At 50.2% G+C, this 20,529-nt stretch overlaps 1 protein-coding gene across 2 annotated transcripts in view; it reads left to right on the top strand.

Annotated features, from left to right (window-relative positions):
- The window catches only part of RBL2 (RB transcriptional corepressor like 2), a 722,629-nt gene that overhangs the window by 71,946 nt on the left and 630,154 nt on the right, over positions 1-20,529 (top strand). For both annotated transcript variants that reach the window (XM_085638866.1, XM_085638867.1), the window contains exon 4: positions 15,867-15,931. In XM_085638866.1, coding sequence (XP_085494992.1) covers positions 15,867-15,931 — 65 coding nt within the window. The remainder of the gene's footprint in view (positions 1-15,866; positions 15,932-20,529) is intronic.

Raw genomic sequence — 20,529 nt, 5'->3', positions numbered from 1 at the left:
AGAATGAGATGCTCTAGTTGAATACTTTCAAATAGCAATAGACTTTTAAATGCAATAGTTACAGTTGTTGCAATAGCCAACACAAGTTAAACACAAAATTCCCATTGAGCTCAATGTTATTGCATTTACTTAATTATATCAATTACTTTGCATAGGTATTTCTTACTCAGGGCTGGATCCTGGATTCAGCCCTGGTGCATCTCTTGTAAACAGTTGAAAGAAATCGTTTTTGTTACACAGTCGATTTTTAAGGAATATTTGTATGTTTCAAAAATCGACTCAGAAGAATTTCTGACAAAAGCCAGGCAATGTCATCCTATGGAGGAATGTTTTGTTATCGGAAAATCACAGTTGTAATTGCTTTTTAGGGTCAGTGCTGGGCACAAAGATCCAGCACTGGGATCTCTCCTGGTAACAGGTGAGTAATTTCGTTTTCGTTGATCTTTAGTGAATATTATAAAGTGTCAAAACTCGACACTTGGAAGAAATTGCAAGTGAAAACCAGTCAGTGTTACCTGAAAGCAGATAACCTACATTTTCTTCATAGGGTAAGTACTCGACTGGCAGAGTTAAGGTTCTGGGGATAGACTCAGGGGTCTCCCAGGGTCAGGTAAGTACAGTTGTTACACCCTCAGCGGCACAGGGGCAGCCGGGTGCAGAGAGAGTTTGGCCCAATGTTAGCCTATGGCGGGCAGGGGGCCTTTGGTTGGTGGCTGCTAGCAGGCAAACCACGCGGCTGTAGGAGCGGAGCTCCTGGTCACTTACACAGGGCAAGTGGGGAAGTAGAATAGAAGTTGCACTTCCAGTGGCACTCGGGCGGCTGGGTGCTTTTGGGCCGTCGGGCGCCCAATGTATTTCAATGGAAAAGCCGCAAGATGAACAAAGGCTGCAAGCTCAGGGATGGAGATTCTTCAGGTGCGACCACCACTTCGGGAGGTAAGTTGGGAAGCTGTAGGTTTGGAAGGCACCCAGGAGCTGGGCACAGGGGGGCGCAGGGCGCCGGGTGCAGTGGTGTCTTTTGGCGTCAGGAAATATTACCCTCTGCTGGTTGCGTTTGGGGGGGTCCCTGGAGTTGAGGCTGCAGGCATCGTCAGGAGCGTCGAGGAGGGTCCTTGGGTGCTGGATTCGTGGTCACGGTCGCCAGGGGGACGTCCTCGTGGTCTTTGTTCACTCAGGCACAGGCCGGGCTCGGTGGGTGCAGAGTGTGCTGGATTCGCGGCTCCAGGCTGGCACCAGTGGTTGTTGCTGTTTGGGACTCCCACGAGCAGTGGTTCTGCTCAGTCTTTAGATGAGCAAGGCAGTCAGGTCCTCCGGGGTTTTCGAGGTTGCTGACCACAGGAGACAGGAGGTCAACAGTAGGGTTCATTTGGTGTCGTCCTCTTGTTAGCAGCTGCACAGCAGGCCTTCTTTCTTCTTGTTTCGGAATCTGGATCTGAGGAAGGAAGGTTCAGGGTGCCCCTAAATACTAAATTTAGGGGTGTTACAGGTAGGGAAAGGTCAGGGACCAATGGGTCCCTTTCTTGGGGTGAGTACACCCCCTGTCCTGCCACTCTCCAGTGGGAGGGGGGAAGGAGCTTAGACCTGATTGGGTAGGGCTCCCCATCCTCAAAATGGCGAGAGCCTGGAGTCGTGCTTCGCCTAGCCTCCCCCACCTGAGGGGTGGGGTTGGCAGAGGCTGGCACTCCCCCTTTCCTCCCTTGGGTCTTCCCGCCAGAGTGGGGGTCAGAACCAGTGGGGACCAGTTGCGGAGTACAGCAAGTGGTCTGGGGAGGCTCACAAAGGCGGCATGCCTTTGAAGTTTCCCCTGCCCATCCTGGGGGAGGAGGCTTGGCACCTCGCCCCAGGATGTGCATTGTTGCAGGCCCACGAGAGCGGATGGCGCTTTACCCAGGGGGCCAGCAACCTGTCTGCTGGGTGGCAGCCTAGGCAGCCTCTCAGTCGGGACACGGGTTAGGTTCAGGGGGCAACTCTAAGTTGCCCTCTATTGTGCATTTTACATTAAATCCCACACTGGCATTAGTGTGGGTTTAATGTGCTGAGAAGTTTGATACCAAACTTCCCAGTTTTCATTGTAGCCATTATGGTGTTGTGGAGTTCGTAATGATAACCTCCCAGCACCATATACTCTTAATGGCAGCACTGCACTTACAGTGCCCAGGAATGGACATGGGTACTGTATGGGCACAGGGCTCATGCCCCTGTACCCACACCACTGGCATAGTGCACACAGCTAGAGGGTTGACTGAGGTATGCCAGGGCAGTGTGTTTGTCGGCATGGCACACAGGGATGTGTGCCATGTCGACTCTGTTTTGTTCTGCACCAAGACACTCAGCCTGCAAAGGCAGTGTGTGTGTGTCAGGGTACAGGGCCTCTAAGGGTGGCACAATAAGTGCTGCAGCCCTTAGGGGCCTTCTCTGGTCACAGGGCCCTGGGCACCTAGTGTACCATTTACCAGGGGCTGACATGTGGCCAGAGTTGCCTATTGGATTTAGGCTTCAATACAGTTTTGGGGAAGGAACACAGGCCCTGGGCACCTCCAGTCAAAGTACATCAGCAATTCAGCAAAAAGTGGGGACATAACATTCAAGAAAGATGGCACTTTATCACAAAGCTTCAAAGGCATTCGGCCTTTGTGAGCCTCCTCAGACCATTTGCTGCTGTCAGTAACTGGCCCCCACTGGTTCTACCCCCCATTTTGGGCGGGAGAGCCAGCGGGAAAAACAAGTGAGGAAAAGAGGTGTGCCCACCTCTGCCAACTCCACCCCTCAGGTGGGGGAGGCGAGGTGAAGCACAACTCTCAGTCCCCGCCATCTTGAGAATGGGGGGACCTAGCCAACCAGGGACAGCCTCCTGCCTCCTTCCCACTGGAGGGTGGCACAATAGGGGTTGTACCTACCCCAGGGAAGGGACCCATTTGTCCCTGCCCTTTTCCTACCTGTAACGCCCCTAAATCTAGTATTTAGGGGCACCCCTGAACCATGCTTCCTCAGACAAGAAGAAACTACGAGAGAAGAAGGACCGAAGAGCCGTGCAGCAGCTAACAAGAGGAAAACACCCACTGACTTGGCCCCTGCCCTACCGGCCTGTCTCCCCTCGAACCCGCTCCTGCGAAATTCTGGTATGTCCTGCAGCCAGCATCCTCAATTACCCCAGAGGACCTACCTGCCTTCAACAAATCCGGTGTTCACGGGAGAAGCAGTCTTTGGAAGTGAACTGCAACCTCTGGCAGCAGCCAGGGACCGCGAATCCATCCCACTCTGCACCCGCCGAACCCGGCCCGAGCTCGAGTGGAAAAACGCCACGAGGAGGTCACCCTGTCGATCCTGACCCGAGATCCGGCGACCCCTGACCTGCCTTAAGCCTCCAACCGACGCCTGCAGCCTTAACCCAGAAGCCCCCCCTGACTGTGACCCGGAGCTGTTAAGATCCGACCCCAAAGGGCACCCATGCACCCGACTCCCCACAGCCTTGTGTGCCCAAACCTACAGTGCCTAACCAACCCTTAACTTCCCAGCTTGCCTCTCCAAGTGGTGGTCACACCCAGAAGTCGTTTGTCTGCCTGCCTGCAGTGCTTTTGCAAACCGGAGCTTCTCAATTGAAAACATGGCACCGGACCACTTAACAGCACTCTGCACCCGGCCGCCCAAGTGCCTCTGAGGGTGCATCTTTTGTGCTGCTTCGTTTCCCCATTTGCCCTGACCTTAACCCTAGGAGCTTTGCTCCCACAACCGAGTGGCCTGCTTGCCAGCAGCCACCAACCGGAGGCCCCCTATCCTCTATTGGATAATATTGGGCCTCAACACTCTGCACCCGCCAGCCCTAGTGCCGCTGAGGGTGCAACAACAGTGCATCACTGACCCTGGGGGACCCCTGAGTCTTACCCCATAACCTGAACTCCCACAGTCGATTACTTAACTGTGAACCGATAACCTGTTTTCCTCCATAGGATAACATTGACAAATTTCTTCCAAAAAGTTTTTAAGTGTGGAGTTTTGAAACCTAAAAATATTCTTTACATTTTGGTTATTTGTGAGATTTTTATTTACTTACCTGTTTACAGGAAATGTCCCAGTGCTGGATCTAGGTATCTGATAGAGACTACTAGCTACAGATTCCTTAACGTAGAATTATCCCCAGGCGTGAGACTGGATCCGGAAAACATTTCTGCCACAGCATCTCTGCACGCGGGGGGTGTCACCTCGTGACTCCGCCCTGACGTCGTCCGCGGACTTGACGACAGCGAGGTCACAAGTCCCACCCCGGCACGCTGACGTCAGTTTCCTTCTTTTCCGCGTGCAATGCGGATCCAGAGTGTGTTCTCTTGGCCTGTTGTCAGGCCTCTTTTAACACCTTTGTGTTTGGGAAGAGTGTGCAATGCCTTTGGGTTTCAAGACGTGTGCTTCTTGTTTGTGTCAGATGTCGGCGACGGACCCTCACTCTATTTGTATGTGGTGTTTGGGCGAGCACCATGATTCGATGGACTGCAAAGCTTGTCAGCATCTCAAGCCGAAGTCCCGGCAGGAGCTCCGGATGAAATTGCTTTCGGCCCACTTGTCCAGATCGGTCTCGTCACAGCTCCCATTCCCGGAAGCATCCAGAAGTCGCCGATTCTGGCTGCAGCGTCCTCTTTCGCCGAGGGCCCATTGGCGTCGCTTGCCCGTCGGTAAGTCCAGCAGCGTGCCGCCGAGGCCCTATCCTCAATTGGCAGAGGGCACGGGTTCCTCTCGGGACGTGCGCCCTCGTCCTCCTATGCGCAGTTTCCTGGCGTTGGGGCGACACAGGCCCAAATGAGGGCCTACGCTACAGCTCTGCAGGCTTCTTTGAGCTCCCCTCCTCTCCCTGGGCGTCCGCGGATCCCTCGCCATGCGAGGGCCTTCTGTGGACTCGCCAGCGGCTTCGCCCTCCGTGCCGACGAGTTCGGCTTCAGGTTTTGGCGGTGTGGTGTCGTCGAGGTGCGGCCCTACGGGGTTCCCCTCTTCAACCCACTGCATCCCTGCCTCGCCGCAAAACCCCACAGGGTTCCTTGTGGTGTCGCAGGAGGTCGCCGGGACTCCCGGCTCGTCCGAGAGTCCCCCTTGGTCCTCTGGGCAGGTGGCTGTCTTACCAGAGGCCGAGCTGACGCCCTTCTGGTGCCGAAGGCTTTCCTCCCCGGCCCTGGTGGTGCTGCGGGTGGGAGCCGGAACTTGGGGCATCTCCCGGAGTCCCTCTCGGTCCTCTGTGCAGGCGGCTGCCTCGTCGGAGGTCGAGCTGGCACCTTTTCTGCGCCGTTCATTGGCTGCTTCGGCGCCGAACCCGCCCCTTTCTCCTCTGAGGCACGTGGTGGTGGAGGTTGACTTAGCACCCCTGATGGACGCTTCGGCCCCCCCCGGTGGACGCTTTGGCGCCGATCGAGGGCACACCGGTGCCCATAGGGGACTCCACGGCGACATCGGGTCGTCGACTCTTCTCCGGATATCCCTTCCTCTCCGTTCGGCCTTGGATGTCTCTGATTCTCTCGCCCGTGCTATGGCGAGTTTTGTGGCCCTCCGCCGCCATGCTTGGTTGCGGGGATAGTGTCTTTCCGGAGAATATTCGGGCGCGTCTTGTTGATCTGCCCTTTGGCGTTCTTTTGTTTAACACACACACGGACTCCGCTATTCAGCACCTTCTTGCGGTGCTCCATCCTCCCCCTCTGTAAGCTTCAGCTTGTCGATTCTCAGGTGTCTTATGGGAGGTGTTTCTCCCACCTTTCTCGTTGGGCCTAGTGTTTTGGCTGGCCCGTCTGTGTGCTGTGTGTGGCTTGGAATGCCTTCGGGGTCCTTACTTTGGCTGCTGGTACAGCCCTTCAACTTTTGTGTGATTTTTTTTGCTGTTAGAGAACCTGTATAGGTCCTCAGCTTTGACCATCTGTGTATTTTTGTCTGATTGGTAAGCCGCCTGTTGTGATACCTACAGGTCTTGTCTGTTCTTGGCCTCTGCAGTGGGTTTCCCTAAGAGGTGTTCCCCAGGTTTGTTTCAGGACTTGTCATACCCTAGGTGGGGTACTTGTAGGCTATTCTATAGCTCTATCCTCCGCTGGGCGGGTGTGGATATCCTCTCAGGTTCCTTGCGTTTCCTGGCGTCACTGTATGCCGCTTGGTGCGGTCTTTTTCTCTTCCGCCTTGGTGCAGCTTGTGCCGCTCCTGGTGCTGTACCGCTCAGTATCTGATGGTGCTTCTACCCTTCTTCTGCAGGGATTGCCTGTCGTAAGTTTTGCCTTTGTTCCTGCGGGATGTCTGCTTCTGTGGGTTGTGCCTTCCCTCTTCAGCTGCTGGGTCGACTGCCCGACTTTTGTCGTGCCGTCTACGGTGTCGTGTCTTGGTCTTTCACCTTATTTTCCGACGTATCCTAGTGTTCTCCTGTGTTCTGGTTCTTCTCTTTAACTTCTGGCCGGTCACACTTCTCTCCGTGAGCCGGTTGGGCCTTTGGGACGGTCCTTCTCTGGGGCTTGTTCTGGGGTTCCCTTGCCTCTGTCTTCGTCTGGCGCTCGGCTGTTCTGGGCACACTACTTCATAGTATTTACCAGCAGCCTGCTCCGCACACCTGGTCGTTATGGTCCACCTCAGTGGGCCCCGGTGTGTAGTCGCGCAAAGCTCCAGAAAAGCAAGGGACAGGAGCACACAACTGTCTTCCTTCTCACGTATGTGCTTTTTGGCTGTGGAGCTGTTCCTGCCTTGTCCCCTGCCTCGGGGCTGATGCCTGTTCGGCTGTCCCCTTCGGGGGGTGGGGTGGGGGGGGCGGGGAGGGGGTGGTGGGGTGTGTGTTCGTGTGTGTGTGTTTGTGTGTGTGTGTTTGTGTGTTCCTGTGTGTGTGTTCGTTCGTTCTCCTGAGGCGGGCTCTGCCTCCGTTCCACCTCTTCTCCTTGGATATTGCAGGTGATTCTTTTCTTCCTCTGGTACTCTTTTGGTGCAGTCTGTCCCTCCGGGTTTTCTGGCGGACGCCCTTTGCTCCCCCGGGTAGGCTTGTGGTATCCTAGCCTTCCCTTCCCCTTGTTCTTGCTTGCTTCTGCTTGGTGGGGGCTGGGCTGTCCTTCCTGTCCCCATGACACATCCCCTGTTGGGGCTCTGTGTTCTTCCAAGCTGGTGAGGTTCTCTCGCAAACCCTCCTCCCCTCTGGGTATGGCTAGGGTATCTATTCTACGTTAGAGACTACTAGCCGCAGATTCCTTATCAGATGTACAAGTTACTTACCTTCGGTAACGATGTATCTGGTAGAGACGATTCTAGCCGCAGATTCCTTCACAACCCGCCCTTCCTCCCCGTTCTGCGAGGACCTTTCAGCTGGTCTTCGGCACTCGCCCCCCTCCGGGTGGTTTTGTCTTCTGTGGGTGCCCTCTTTCACTTCCTCCCTGGCAGGATGCTTCGTTCTGTTTATTTGGTCCACTCCTTCCTTTCTGGTGATTGGATGGTAGGTTCGTGTGTACTTCTGCATCCCTACACCTTGGTTTTTGAGTGTGGGGCCTCCTTATAATCTTCTCCCTTTTTCATTGCTTTGGGTTTCTGACTCCTCTGCAGTCCACTGGGTTGGCGTCTTTTGGCTGTGCCTCGGCCTTTAGTTCTTTACAGGGGATATGACACTCCTTATTGGTGTTGTCTTGGGATAAATTGTCGTTCCTTCTCTCTTCTGGACTTGTTGCTTTTCACTGTTATAGATTGGGGTTGCAGACTTCTGTCGTCTGCCCGACATTTTTCACGTTTTTCTGTCTCCAGGGGGCTCCTCAGAGCGGTGCTCTGTTCTTTCCTTTCCATGACTTTCGTAATGCAGTGCTTGGCACTGTCCCTAATGGTGCTGTTCCTCACCATTCGCTTCTTCCCTTTCTGTTTCACTAACTTTTTTGCACACTGTTCCCATACTCTCACAGTTTTGTTTGTGATGGCTCCGTGTTGTGGCGCGGAAAAGTTCTCCGAAGAAAACTAGCGTCAGCGCGCCGGGTGGGACTTATGTGACCTCGCTGACGTCACGTCTGCGGACGACGTCTGGGCAGAGTCAAGAGGTGACGCCCCCCGGCGCGCAGAAATACTGTGGCAGAAACACTTTCCGGATCCAGTCTCACACCTGGGGATAATTCTACATTAAAGAATCTGTGGCTAGAATCGTCTCTACCAGATACATCGTTACATAAGGTAAGTAACTTGTACATCCAGCACTCAGTTAGAAAAGTAACGTAAAATGTAACTTACCTGTAATTTACTGAAAAAGCATATACAGTACATTGAAATGAATAGGCTAAGTGTTGCAACCTACTGCATCCCCTGTAAATCAAACACAGTACAATTTCTATTGCATTTTCAAACTGTTCTATATCCAGTATCTTATTACTGAAACTTATTTAATGCTTACCTGTGCCAGGCTTGCTTGGTTCTAAAAATAAAACCGTATATATTTTTATACAAACACAATTGGCCTAGAGTTTAGTTCTTGAGTGTGTGAATTAATTTGCTGACTGAGTGTGTACATCAAATGCTTAACACTGTCCTCTGATACTGCCTGTCGGAGTGAGGGTCGGAAACAGAAGCGAGGAGGCCGTATAGAGTGAATAGTGAAGGTTTTTTTATTTCAAAAGTAACACTCGTAGGGGTGAGAAAGGACGTGGCTCTAAATAGTTCGAACAAAGTCCGTAGACACACAAGGGCTTGTAGGAGCCGATGGATTTGTTGGGGCGGTCTTCCCGTCAGGTTCCGGTAGGTTTGTCAGGTGGTCGCCAGTACTTGAGGTAACGCTGTGGTCCCCGGAGTATGCTCAAACAAAACAAAAAAAGAAAACAACGGTCACTGACCACGTCTCGTTTGTGTGAGTAATAAAGCCTCCACCACACCGTGTGCAATTCTCAGAATTAGGCGTGAAGTTAGTTAGGTGTTCTGGGAAAAGGACAAATCACAGGGGATAAATCACGGTCTTTCTATCTTATAGAAAGGGGTTGAAAACACCGGAAAAAAGGGAAATAATCTAGAGAACTTTCTCCTCCATTTTTCCTCGTATTACCGACCCGCTACCCCCCCCCCCCCCTTTCCCCTTCCCAGCAGTAACTCCCGTGGTTCCCTGCACGTACCGCGGTCTGCCACAACTCTCCTGAGTTGTGGCGGCTCGTGCGTGTCCTCTGGATTCCACCACTCCTCGCTCCAGGTGTTGGGTCCTTCCGGGTCTTCGGGCGGGTCCTCCTCGTCGGCGTCCTTGGTTCCTCCGGCATCTGCTCCCGTCTCCAGCTGCCCTTCCGCGAGTGCCGTCGGGGATCTGTCTTCCGGCTTTTTCTGCTGTTCTTGACCTTCGTTGCAGGCACCCGATTGGTTGGTTTGTCGAGTCCCGCCGCTTCCGGGGGAAACGCCTTCCGGGTCGCGTCCGAAATGCTGTGGGGCAGGGAAAAGAGGCTTCGTTATCGAGGACCAAGTCGCCTCGGCTTCATCGCCTTCATCACATGGCCGGTAAGGATTCCAACTGGGTATTTTGGGCATTTTAGTGTTGCATAGTCCACCCGCATACTCCTGCTCCTTCTCACATCCCCCTACCCTTTCATTCTTGTTCACAAGAAAAGGATCCTGAGGGTACCTAGACAAAAAGTCGACATTGCCTTGATCCTTCCCTTTTCTGTGGCGGACTGTATATTGGTAGGGTTGGAGAGCCAGGAACCACCTTAGAATTCTAGGATTATGTCCTTTGTTCCGTGACAACCATTCAAGAGGGGCATGATCGGTATAAAGAAGGAACTGCCGTCCGTCCAGGTAGTAGCGGAGTGCCTCTACTGCCCACTTGATGGCGAGGGCTTCTTTTTCTATTACCGCATAAAGGGTCTCTCTGGGATATAATTTGCGACTAATAAAAAGAATGGGTCGCTCTTGATCGTCTGTTTGGGACAGTACTGCCCCAAGACCATTGTCAGATGCGTCTGTTTGCAATATAAAAGGTTTTTTATAGTCTGGATTTAGAAGGAGGGGTTGGGAGGAGATGATCTGTTTTAGTTGGTGGAAGGACTTCACTTCCAAGGGTGAGGGGTTCTTCAGACGTCTGTCTGTGGCTACAGTTTTCTTCAACAGATCTGTTAAAGGACTGGCGATTTGGGAGAAGTGAGGAATAAACCTTCTATAATAGAAGGCTAGGAAGGCTCTCAGGTCTTTCTTGGTCTTAGGGAAGGGAACCTGAGAGATGGCTCTTACCTTCTCTTCCTGAGGTCTTATACTTGGGCTTCCTCCTAGGGGAGGGTTGTATTTCACGGACCTCGCGGCTAACCTGCTCTTGGTCGGATTGATGGTTCAGCCACCCATTCCCAGTGTCTGGACTACGGCTACTAGGTGTTGCATATGTTCTTCCCACGAGTCGCTATAGATGATTATATCATCTAAATAAGCTGCTGCGTATTTGGTATGCGTCTGGAGCATGGTATTCATAAGCCTCTGAAAAGGGGCCGGGGCCCCATGTAACCCGAAGGGTAGCACCTTAAAGTGATACAATCCCGTAGGGGTGCGGAAGGCTGTTTTCTCCCGGTCCTGGGGTTTTAGGGGCACCTGCCAATATCCCTTACAAAGATCCAGGGTGCTGATGTATTGAGCTTTCCCTAGCTTCTCTATCATCTCATCGACTCTAGGGAGGGGGTAGGCATCGAATTGGGACACTTTATTTACCTCCCTAAAGTCAATACAGAAGCGAATAGACCCATCGGGTTTCGGGACGAGAACTATGGGGGAACTCCATTCGCTTTTAGAGGGTTCAATAACATCCAGGTTTAACATTTGTAGGACCTCCTGTTCTATAGCTTCTCTTCTAGCCTCTGGGATTCGGTACGGACGTAGGCGAACCGTTTTTCCAGGCAGTGTGTGGATTTCGTGTTCTACTAAGCTGGTCCTGCCTGGGACTAACGAGAATACCTTTTGCACTGGGCGTAATGCTTCTCGTAATTCTTGTTTTAGACCTTCGGCTAATTCGACATTTATGCTGTGGTCCACTAAAGGGGAAGAAGGTTCTGTAAGCAATACCGGGGTAGGTCCCTCCCATTTTTTAAAAAGATTGATATGGTAGATTTGTGTGGGGCTACCGGAAGGGTCCATTTCTACTTTATACGTGACGGGTGTTACCTTATCCACTATTTTGAAGGGTCCTTGCCACTGGCTTAACAGTTTGTGCTCGGATGTGGGGCGTAATAGCAATACCTGGTCTCTGACCTGGAGAGTTCGTTCTTTGGTAGTTTTGTCATATTGTTTCTTTTGGGCGTCTTGGGCCTGCTCCAAATTGGTGCGCATGATTTCTCGTATTTGTCCCAAATGAGATTTCAAGCTTGTTACATACTCTAGGAGGGGTTTGGATGTATTGGCCTCCTCTTCCCATTCTTCTCGGGCCATATCGAGGAGGGTACGTGGGGGTCTACCGTACAATAATTCAAAGGGTGAATAGCCTAGACTCTTTTGCTGCCCACAGCGTATAGCGAACAAGGCTAAAGGAAGCATGTCCTCCCATTTACGGGCTTCTAGATTTAGCAGTTTCCTGAGGGTGGTCTTCAAGGTTGCATTATAGCGCTCCACTAGCCCGTCGGTTTGCGGGTGGTAGGCAGCTGTGCGGATCTGTTTTATATTCAACTGTTGACACACCTGCTTCATCAATTTTGAGGTAAAAGGGGTACCCTGGTCAGTGATTATTTCTTTGGGAAACCCGACACGTGAAAATATAGAAATCATAGCTTTGGCTATTTCTTTCGTATTGGGTTGTCTAAGGGCTATGGCTTCGGGAAATCGTGTAGCGTAATCGACTAGCGTTAAAACATAGCGATAACCACTACGTGATGATAAAAGGGGTCCTATGAGATCCATACCGACCCGGGAAAAGGGTACATCAATAACGGGCAAAGGTTTTAGGGGAACTCGAGGTGGAATATACCGGCTAGTTTTCTGGCAGATTGCGCATTCACGACAAAACTTAGTTTTCTGGCAGATTGCGCATTCACGACAAAACTTCTTTATCTGTTGATATATACCTGGCCAATAGAACCTCTCTAGAATAGTCTTCTCTGTTTTCTCTGCCCCAAAATGCCCCCCTAATAGATGACTATGGGCCAAGTACAGGACCTTCTCCCGGTAGGGAAGAGGGACTAAGAGTTGAACTGGCATGGTTCTTCCCCCTTTTCGGTATAGCAACCCTCTTTTCGTGAAGAACTGGGGACCTACTTGTTGGGGGTCTTCTTGTTCTGCGGCTTGTCTCCACGCTTCTTTTAGAGTATTATCTTCTCTCTGGGCCATGTGAAAGTTCTGGTCGTGGTCCCACAGAGGGACGCTGGTCTCGGTTAACAGGGCAGGTTTTCCCCTTTTTTCTCCTTTCTCCTTTGTTGCCTGGTCTTCTTATCCTTCCCTTTTTCCCACCCGGGGTCTATGTCATGAAAGAACGGCGCCTCCTCCCTCCATTCTCTTGTTTCTGGGTTTTTTGTTGGCAATAGGCTGTGGATGTGGGGATAGTCGGTGCCCAGGAGTACTGGTTCAGGTAAATGGGGAAGGAGCCCTACTTTCGTAGTTACAGGACTTCTAGTTGGGGTATGTTGTACCTCGACGTGAGTCATAGGATAGGTTTTGCAGTCTCCATGTATACACTGTATGTTCACAACCCCTGTGTACAGCGGGGCCCCTCCTGGTATAGCCTGAGGTCTTACTAGGGTCTGTCGACTCCCTGTATCGATTAGGGCCGTCCGGGGCTCCCCGTTTATGGTTAGTTCTTTCTGAAAAGAAGACGTGTCACCATCTGTTTGACAATACAGTGTTCTTACATACCCGATCTCCATAGGCTCTTCTTTTTGTGGGCAGATGCGAGCTATATGTCCAAAGGTACCGCAATGATAACACTGTGGGCCCAAAGGTGGGGGAGGACGAGGCATAGAAGTGACAGGGTTGGGGAGTATCGCTACTGTTTCGGGTTTTCGAGGTGGATGGACGGGCTTGGGATTCCTTATTGAGTGACTGCCTGGCTGTTTCCATGTACTTTCTTCCTTGCCCTTCTGTAATTCCTGGGCTCTAAAATAGGCGACTGCCACCTCTACCGCTTTTTCCAGGGTTAAGTCGGTATGTTGGCGTACCCATCTTTGAATAGGGGGGTGTAATGAGCTGAGGAACTGTTCTAGATAGATTTTTTCTAGTAGGGCCTCTTTGGTGGATGTTGAGGGCTTCAACCACCGGTCAGCCATGTCTTTTATCCGGTAACACAGGGCTCTCGGATTTTCCTGCGGCCCTTCTCGTATTTGGCGGAGCCTCATTCGATAAGTTTCGTCGTTAATGCCTACTCGTTCCAATATGCATTTCTTTATATCTGGATATGGAGTAGTGCCCAAGGGGTTGGCAGCCTGATAGGCAGCTTGAAGATCGCCAGAAAGAAGTGGTCCCAAGTATTGCCCCCACCTCTCTTCCGGCCAAAGGGCAGCACGGGCGAGTCTCTCAAAATTCGACAGAAAAAAATCCGGATCCTCCCCAGCAACGTATTTCTGCACTACTACGGAGGGCGGTGCGGTATAACCCCTGGGTTGTCCCAGGGCTTCTGCTAGTTTGCCTATGGAGGATTCTTGATTTTGGCTTTGCCCGTCTAGTGTTTTATGCAGGGCTTCCCTCTCGCTTTCGGCAGTCTCTAAGAACCGGGCCATGATTTGTTCAAGTCTATCCTGTCCCTCTGCCATTTTTTTAACGACGGCCTCCATTTCCTCCGATCCCACTTCTGACACCAAATGTCGGAGTGAGGGTCGGAAACAGAAGCGAGGAGGCCGTCTAGGGTGAATAGTGAAGGTTTTTTTTATTTCAAAAGTAACACTCGTAGGGGTGAGAAAGGACGTGGCTCTAAATAGTTCGAACAAAGTCCGTAGACACACAAGGGCTTGTAGGAGCCGATGGATTTGTTGGGGCGGTCTTCCCGTCAGGTTCCGGTAGGTTTGTCAGGTGGTCGCCAGTACTTGAGGTAACGCTGTGGTCCCCGGAGTATGCTCAAACAAAACAAAAAAAAAAAAACAACGGTCACTGACCACGTCTCGTTTGTGTGAGTAATAAAGCCTCCACCACACCGTGTGCAATTCTCAGAATTAGGCGTGAAGTTAGTTAGGTGTTCTGGGAAAAGGACAAATCACAGGGGATAAATCAAGGTCTTTCTATCTTATAGAAAGGGGTTGAAAACACCGGAAAAAAGGGAAATAATCTAGAGAACTTTCTCCTCCATTTTTCCTCGTATTACCGACCCGCTACCCCCCCCTCCTCTCTCCCCTTCCCAGCAGTCACTCCCGTGGTTCCCTGCACGTACCGCGGTCTGCCACAACTCTCCTGAGTTGTGGCGGCTCGTGCGTGCCCTCCGGATTCCACCACTCCTCGCTCCAGGTGTCGGGTCCTTCCGGGTCTTCAGGCGGGTCCTCCTCATCGGCGTCCTTGGTTCCTCCGGCGTCTGCTCCCGTCTCCAGCTACCCTTCCGCGAGTGCCGTCGGGGATCTGTCTTCCGGCTTTTTCTGCTGTTCTTGACCTTAGTTGCAGGCACCCGATTGGTTGGTTTGTCGAGTCCCGCTGCTTCCGGGGGAAACGCCTTCCGGGTCGCGTCCGAAATGCTGTGGGGCAGGGAAAAGAGGCTTCGTTATCGAGGACCAAGCCGCCTCGGCTTCATCGCCTTCATCACACGGCCGGTAAGGAATCCAACTGGGTATTTTGGGCATTTTAGTGTTGCATAGTCCACCCGCATACTCCTGCTCCTTCTCACACTGCCTTACTGCTCGACCACTCTACCACGAATAGAGAGTAGGGTTCTATCTAACTTTAACCTCTGCAGTCACTTGGACTCTATACACACTATACCTTGTTTTGGTGTAGTATATATAGAGCCAGTTTCCCACAATCCCTTTTTCAAAATCCTACTAAAAAATGGTTATCTTAACTTTAATCCAGTGTTCATACAGTGCTCAGTAACCTGGCCCCCTTGAGAATTTCACAGTGAAACAAAATTGCAATCAAGAAAACTGCTGAATGGCCATAGTTTTAAATTTATTTATAATTTACTAAATGATTAGTGTTGTTCCACTTAATGGAAAAGTATATATCAAAAATTGTCTATTTAAAAAAAAAATCTCAATGTTCTCACTGAATTACATTGTATAAAACATACATTAAACATGAGAATAAATAAAATGATTTAAAGAAACATTACTTAGTGAGCTTTCCAAAAAGATCAAGCAAAATGTAGATTATTTTTTAAATTAATACACGTTTACGCAACCACTGATTTATCTAAATCAATCTCCTTGCTAATCTATATTTTCAACCTGCATTGATCAGTTATAGTTATCTTCAAAAGCAATGATTCACACGATGGATCAATTTACTCTTGTACCTTGCTTCAATATCTTTTCTTTCTTGCTTTGTTGTAATTTCAAAATCTGATCTGATCCAAGTGCTTCTATTTGCATGCTATGATAAGGATTATTTGTTCTGCCCACTTTGGTTTACTTGGTACTGATCATAGTCCCAGAAAGTTTGTCATAGCCCATCACGTGGACGCAGTACTCTTCCTGCTTCTCATTAGACAACACATAATAAAATTAAATGCAATTAATTTCAATTTCCTCACAAAAGATAATACAGAGAAAAACTGGAGAGCTATTGATTCTCACTATAACTCAAAACAAGCTTGAAACACTTTGTTGTGAGTTGATAGTTGTAAGTTACACACAGAAAAATTGTATTGTAGATTCAAATAAGGTAATATAACTATCCATTTTAAGCAATATGTTTTACCTCCTGATGGCATGTGCTACGCTTGTGAATGGTTATGATTCTACGCTGTGATATTTGATCCTAAAGTTATATTGCATGCGTGTATTAGTGCACATTACAATTGACATTTTTCTTCCTTGTTTTGGCAGGCGCCATCCTTGTACAGTCTCTGAAGTTTTTAATTTTTGCTGGGTGCTGTTTGTTCACGCAAAAGGTAAGCTCAAATGGAGGATAAAAGGATGTGTCACAACACAATGTAAATAAACTTTTGATTTGTTTCAGTTGGTAATATTTGAAAAGAAGACTGTCATTAAAATACACTGCATTGCAATTGAATCATAAAAATTGCACGGTTTGTACTGTTAATGCAAATGTTAAGCTTGTAATGGTTGAGGAAAGGATGTTTTACATCACTTTTGAAATAAAGCTTTTAAATATTTTAGGTGGTGTCAGGAAACCGGCTTTTTGCAGGTTCTCGCCTCTTATTTGGAATACTGTATGCTGGTTTTTGGACTTGAGAATGCACTGAGGCCTGCTGTCCAAACCTCTGTGCCAGTGTTCTGACTCATTACAAAAGATATCTTGAATTGGATGTCCCCAATTGGCAAACACTTACTTACCAGATAGGCACTAGTATGTGGTATCCAAGGTACCAAGGGCATGTAGGGCAGAGTGTCCACCCAGTGCTGCAGCACTGTGTGTGCCAAAGGACAGAATGGTTCCCAACCTACCACTGCAGACTGAAAGGGAAGTGCTTGCACTGCTAGTTCGACTTTGTCCTTTAAACGAATGGCAAGACCACCACTTCGCTTAATTTTATATTTGTCTTCCCTAAGGAAGACCTATGGTGCCCGGTGGCAGGGAGCTGTATATTGCTAAGCAAGATGAGTAGGTTTATATATATCTTAGCAGCAAAACCCTTAAAGTTGTTGTTCTGCTGAGGAACCATTAGTAGCCCTATTGACTAACACAGGATTACTGGCAGCCATCCCGGCCTGGCTAACTTCTGATTGGGACAACCTTACTGAGTACTGTATGGTATCATCTTAATTGTGGCATTAAATCTGACTGTCGAAATTAATGTCACTTTTAAAGTTAGCTTTTTAGAAAGTTGCCAGTCTGTGCCCCAACTGGTCCAGTGACCTCACACAGGTTCTGGCACACAGACAGCTTTCTGCCCTCTTGGCGAGATGTGTGAATGACTCCCAGTCTTAGGAACAAAGGCCACTGCTGCAGGGCGAAGTGTTACCTCACCACTCTTAGGGAGCCACTCTGGGTGTTAGCTCAAAATGTGAGCTCTAAAGAAGAAGCTGCATTTGAAGGGCAAATGAAATAGCACTCCTCAGCAGGCTGCCTTTTGGTTCATGTAGACAAGTTGGAGACAGAGAAAGAGAGGGAAAACCTGTTCTCAAACAGGTTTTCCTGTGGGCCTGTAGCCCTTAGGTAGCCACACATCTGGAGTGGGCTACCAAGCTCCTCACAGTCAAGAGAAGGTCACAACATCTTCAAAGTGGGAAGAATATTGCACTCTGGCATTTCAAAATACAACACATCATCGGAATCTTGTCATCAAAGCGGAGGGGACCTACTAGCCCTGTGGCTAGTGATTGCATTGTCCCTTTGGGCACTGTCCCATGATAACATGGGCACCCCGGCACCCTGGATGTTAGTACGCGTTGGATTTGTAGAAAGGACGGAAGAGGGACTGCCCTGCTATCCCTTAAACTGCGGTAAGAGAGGCTGCACCGTCAGAAGGACTGCATCTGCTGCACTTTGGACTAGTGAAGTTTGGACTGTGGCTCCTGGATCGAAGGAAAAGTTGATTCCCAGTCCCAGATCGAAGCAGTGACTCCAAGGGCCTGTCGGCTGGCCCCTTGGAACAGCACCAGGGACATTAAAGCTGAAGAATCCCAAACTGGCAAAGCAGTAGCCACTTCTGAGAAATCGACTCTAACAGCCACCTGGAGCCCCAAGAGAGTAATCCACAATAGCCAAAAGTTGCACACAAGTCTACTGGACCTGGGAGTGCTGCCTGATTTTGGATTGGTCCCCCTAGAGGGACACTAGCCTCCACCAAGTGTATTCGCTGTGACTGCTGTGTTAGGAGATTGGAGAGTGCAAAGAGTATTTCGTGGGACCTAGGGTTTAGTGGCCAAAGTTGCCCCACCTCATTCGTGGACCGAGGAATCACCTGCAACTCACCCTCGTCGACCGCACAGTACCAGGAGCATCCTTTCATCCTGCATCCCCAGCATCATGACCACTTCATTGTAGTCTTTGGCGGTCATTTCCTAAAAGCTGGAACTGGACTGAAAAAGGCTCTTGTGGCCAGGTAACTGCCCATAGCAACCTTACTGGCTTCCTAGACCTCTGCCTTGTCAGATTTGGTCATCCAAGTCGAGTCGGAGTTGTTGAACAAACTCTTCCAAACTTTCTAAAAGTTTGCTACCTTTTTGTTGACCAATGCTTCTTTGCGGTTGAACTAAAAGTAATTTAATGCTTTAAAAATACATATCTCTGGTACCCTCTGGGAGATTTTGATGAATAAGGACTCTCAAAATTCATTTATACTCTGTTTTCTATAAACTGATGTTGTGTCTGTAGGAAAGTGCCCCTTTTTGCCTGGTTACTGTGAGAGGCTGGCTAAGTATATGGTGCTCACTTAAGTGTCAAGGAAAACCACAGGAGAAGACCCGTAAACCCCTTTGTTGACTGTTATAACTGATCTACCCAGGTCTCAATGTCTCAACACTTTAAATAGACAGATGTATAAAGTAAAACATGTAAATTACAGAAGCACAGAAAAAAGGGGAGACAATCAAGACATTTTTCATATACATACAGAAGTCTGTATTTATAAGATTAATATACATCAATAGTTGTATTGTAATTGCATTTGTATAGCGCTTACTACCCCTGCCGAGGCGTTGAAGCGCTTTTTTCGGCGAGTAGCACGATACTTCGGGACCCATAGAGGATTAGTGTTGAATTAGTATGGTGAAACATGCAGGTACATTTTAAGTGGTGGATAGGTTAGTCAGTTATTTGGATTTGGAAGGATAGCAGAAGAATAGAAGATAAAAAAAGGTTTGTATTTATATAGCGCTTGTTACCCCTAATGGGGTGTTGAAGCACGCTGTGAGAAAGTGCCCTCTTTCTTGCATGGTATGCCCCCACTTTTTGCTAAATTGCTGAATGTACTTTGACTGAGTGTACCCTGGACTCCTGCCAATCAGGTGCCCAGGGCCTATGTTCCTTCCTTAAAACACACAAACTCCAAATTGGCAAACCCTGGCCACATGTCAGCCCCTAGTAAATGGTACCCTAGGTACCCAGGGCCTTGTGACCAGGGAAGACCCCTAAGGGCTGCAGCACTCATTGTGCCACCCTTAGGGGCCCTTTACCCTTACACACACACACTGCCTTTGCAGGCTGAGTGTCTGGGTGCAGGACAAAATGAAGAGTCGACATGGCACACATCTCTGTGTGCCATGCCCAACACCCACACTGCCAAAGCATATGTCAGTCACCCCTCTGGCTGGGTGCCTTATGCCCATGGTATGGGCACAGGAGCAGGAGCCCTGTGCCCCTACAGTACCCAGGTGCATTCCCGGGCACTGTAAGTGCAGTGCTGCCATTTAAGAGTACATGGTGCTGAGAGCTCGTCAAACACAAGCTCCACGGCACCATAATGGCAACACTAAAGACTGGGAAGTTTGGTATCAAACTTCTCAGCACATTAAACCCACACTGATGCCAGTGTGAGATTTAATGTACCAAGCACCCCAGAGGGCATCTTAGAGATGCCCCCTTACAACTAACCTACAATCCACGTCTGCTCTGAGGCTGCCCAGGCTGCCACACAGCAGACACGTTGCTGGACCCCTGGGTGGGAGAGCCCCTGCTCTCCCGGGCCTGCAACAATGCACATCCTGGGTGAGGTGATAGATCTCCTCCCCCAGGATGAGCAAAGGGAAGCTTCAAAGGCCTGCCGCCTCTAGGAGTTTCCCCAGGCCACTGCAACCCCCCACTCTGGCGGGAAGCTTGGCCGGAAACCCCATACAAGGACAAGGGATGTGCCAGCCTGCCCACCCCACCCCTCAGGTGGGGGAGGCGAGGTGAAGCACATCCCCGGGCTCTCGCCATCTTGAAGATGGGAGACCCTACCCTATCAGGATTAGGCTACTGCCCCCCTCCCACAGGAGAGGGGCAGGATAGGGGGTGTACCCACCCCAGGACAAGGACCCATTGGTCCCTGGCCTTCACCTACCTGTAACGTCCCTAAATCTAGTATTTAGGGGCACCCAGAACCTTCCTTCCGCAGATTCCAGATTCCGAAACGACAAGAAGAGCGAGAACAAAAGAAGACCTGCCCTGCAGCTGCAAAGGAGAGGGAGACACCAACTGCTTTGGCCCCAGCCCTACCGGCCTGTCGACCTTGGACTTGCTCCTGCTCCAAACCCGGCATCTCTTGTGGCCATCAACCTCAGAAACCCCGGAGGACCTGGCTACCTTTGAACTCTGATCCCCTGGGACTCCCATGAGTAGAGGCTCTACTCAGAACCTACCTTTCACCCCTGGCAGCAGCCCGGAACCGCGATCCCAGCCTTCTCTGCACCCGCCAAGCCTGGCCGGTGCCGGAGTGAACTAAACCCACGAGGGCGACCCCACGGCGACTGTGACCCCGAGTCCGGCACCCAAGGACCCCCCTCGACTATCGTGAAGAAGCCTGCAACCTAAGAACAGAGTGCCACCCCAACCGCGATCAACAAGAGGGTAAGATTTCTGACATCAAAAGGCACCCCTGCACCC

Source organism: Triturus cristatus, chromosome 12 (assembly GCF_964204655.1).
Source record: "Triturus cristatus chromosome 12, aTriCri1.1, whole genome shotgun sequence".
NCBI classification, from domain to species: Eukaryota; Metazoa; Chordata; class Amphibia; order Caudata; family Salamandridae; genus Triturus; species Triturus cristatus.
This window is presented reverse-complemented; position numbering and strand designations above follow the sequence as displayed.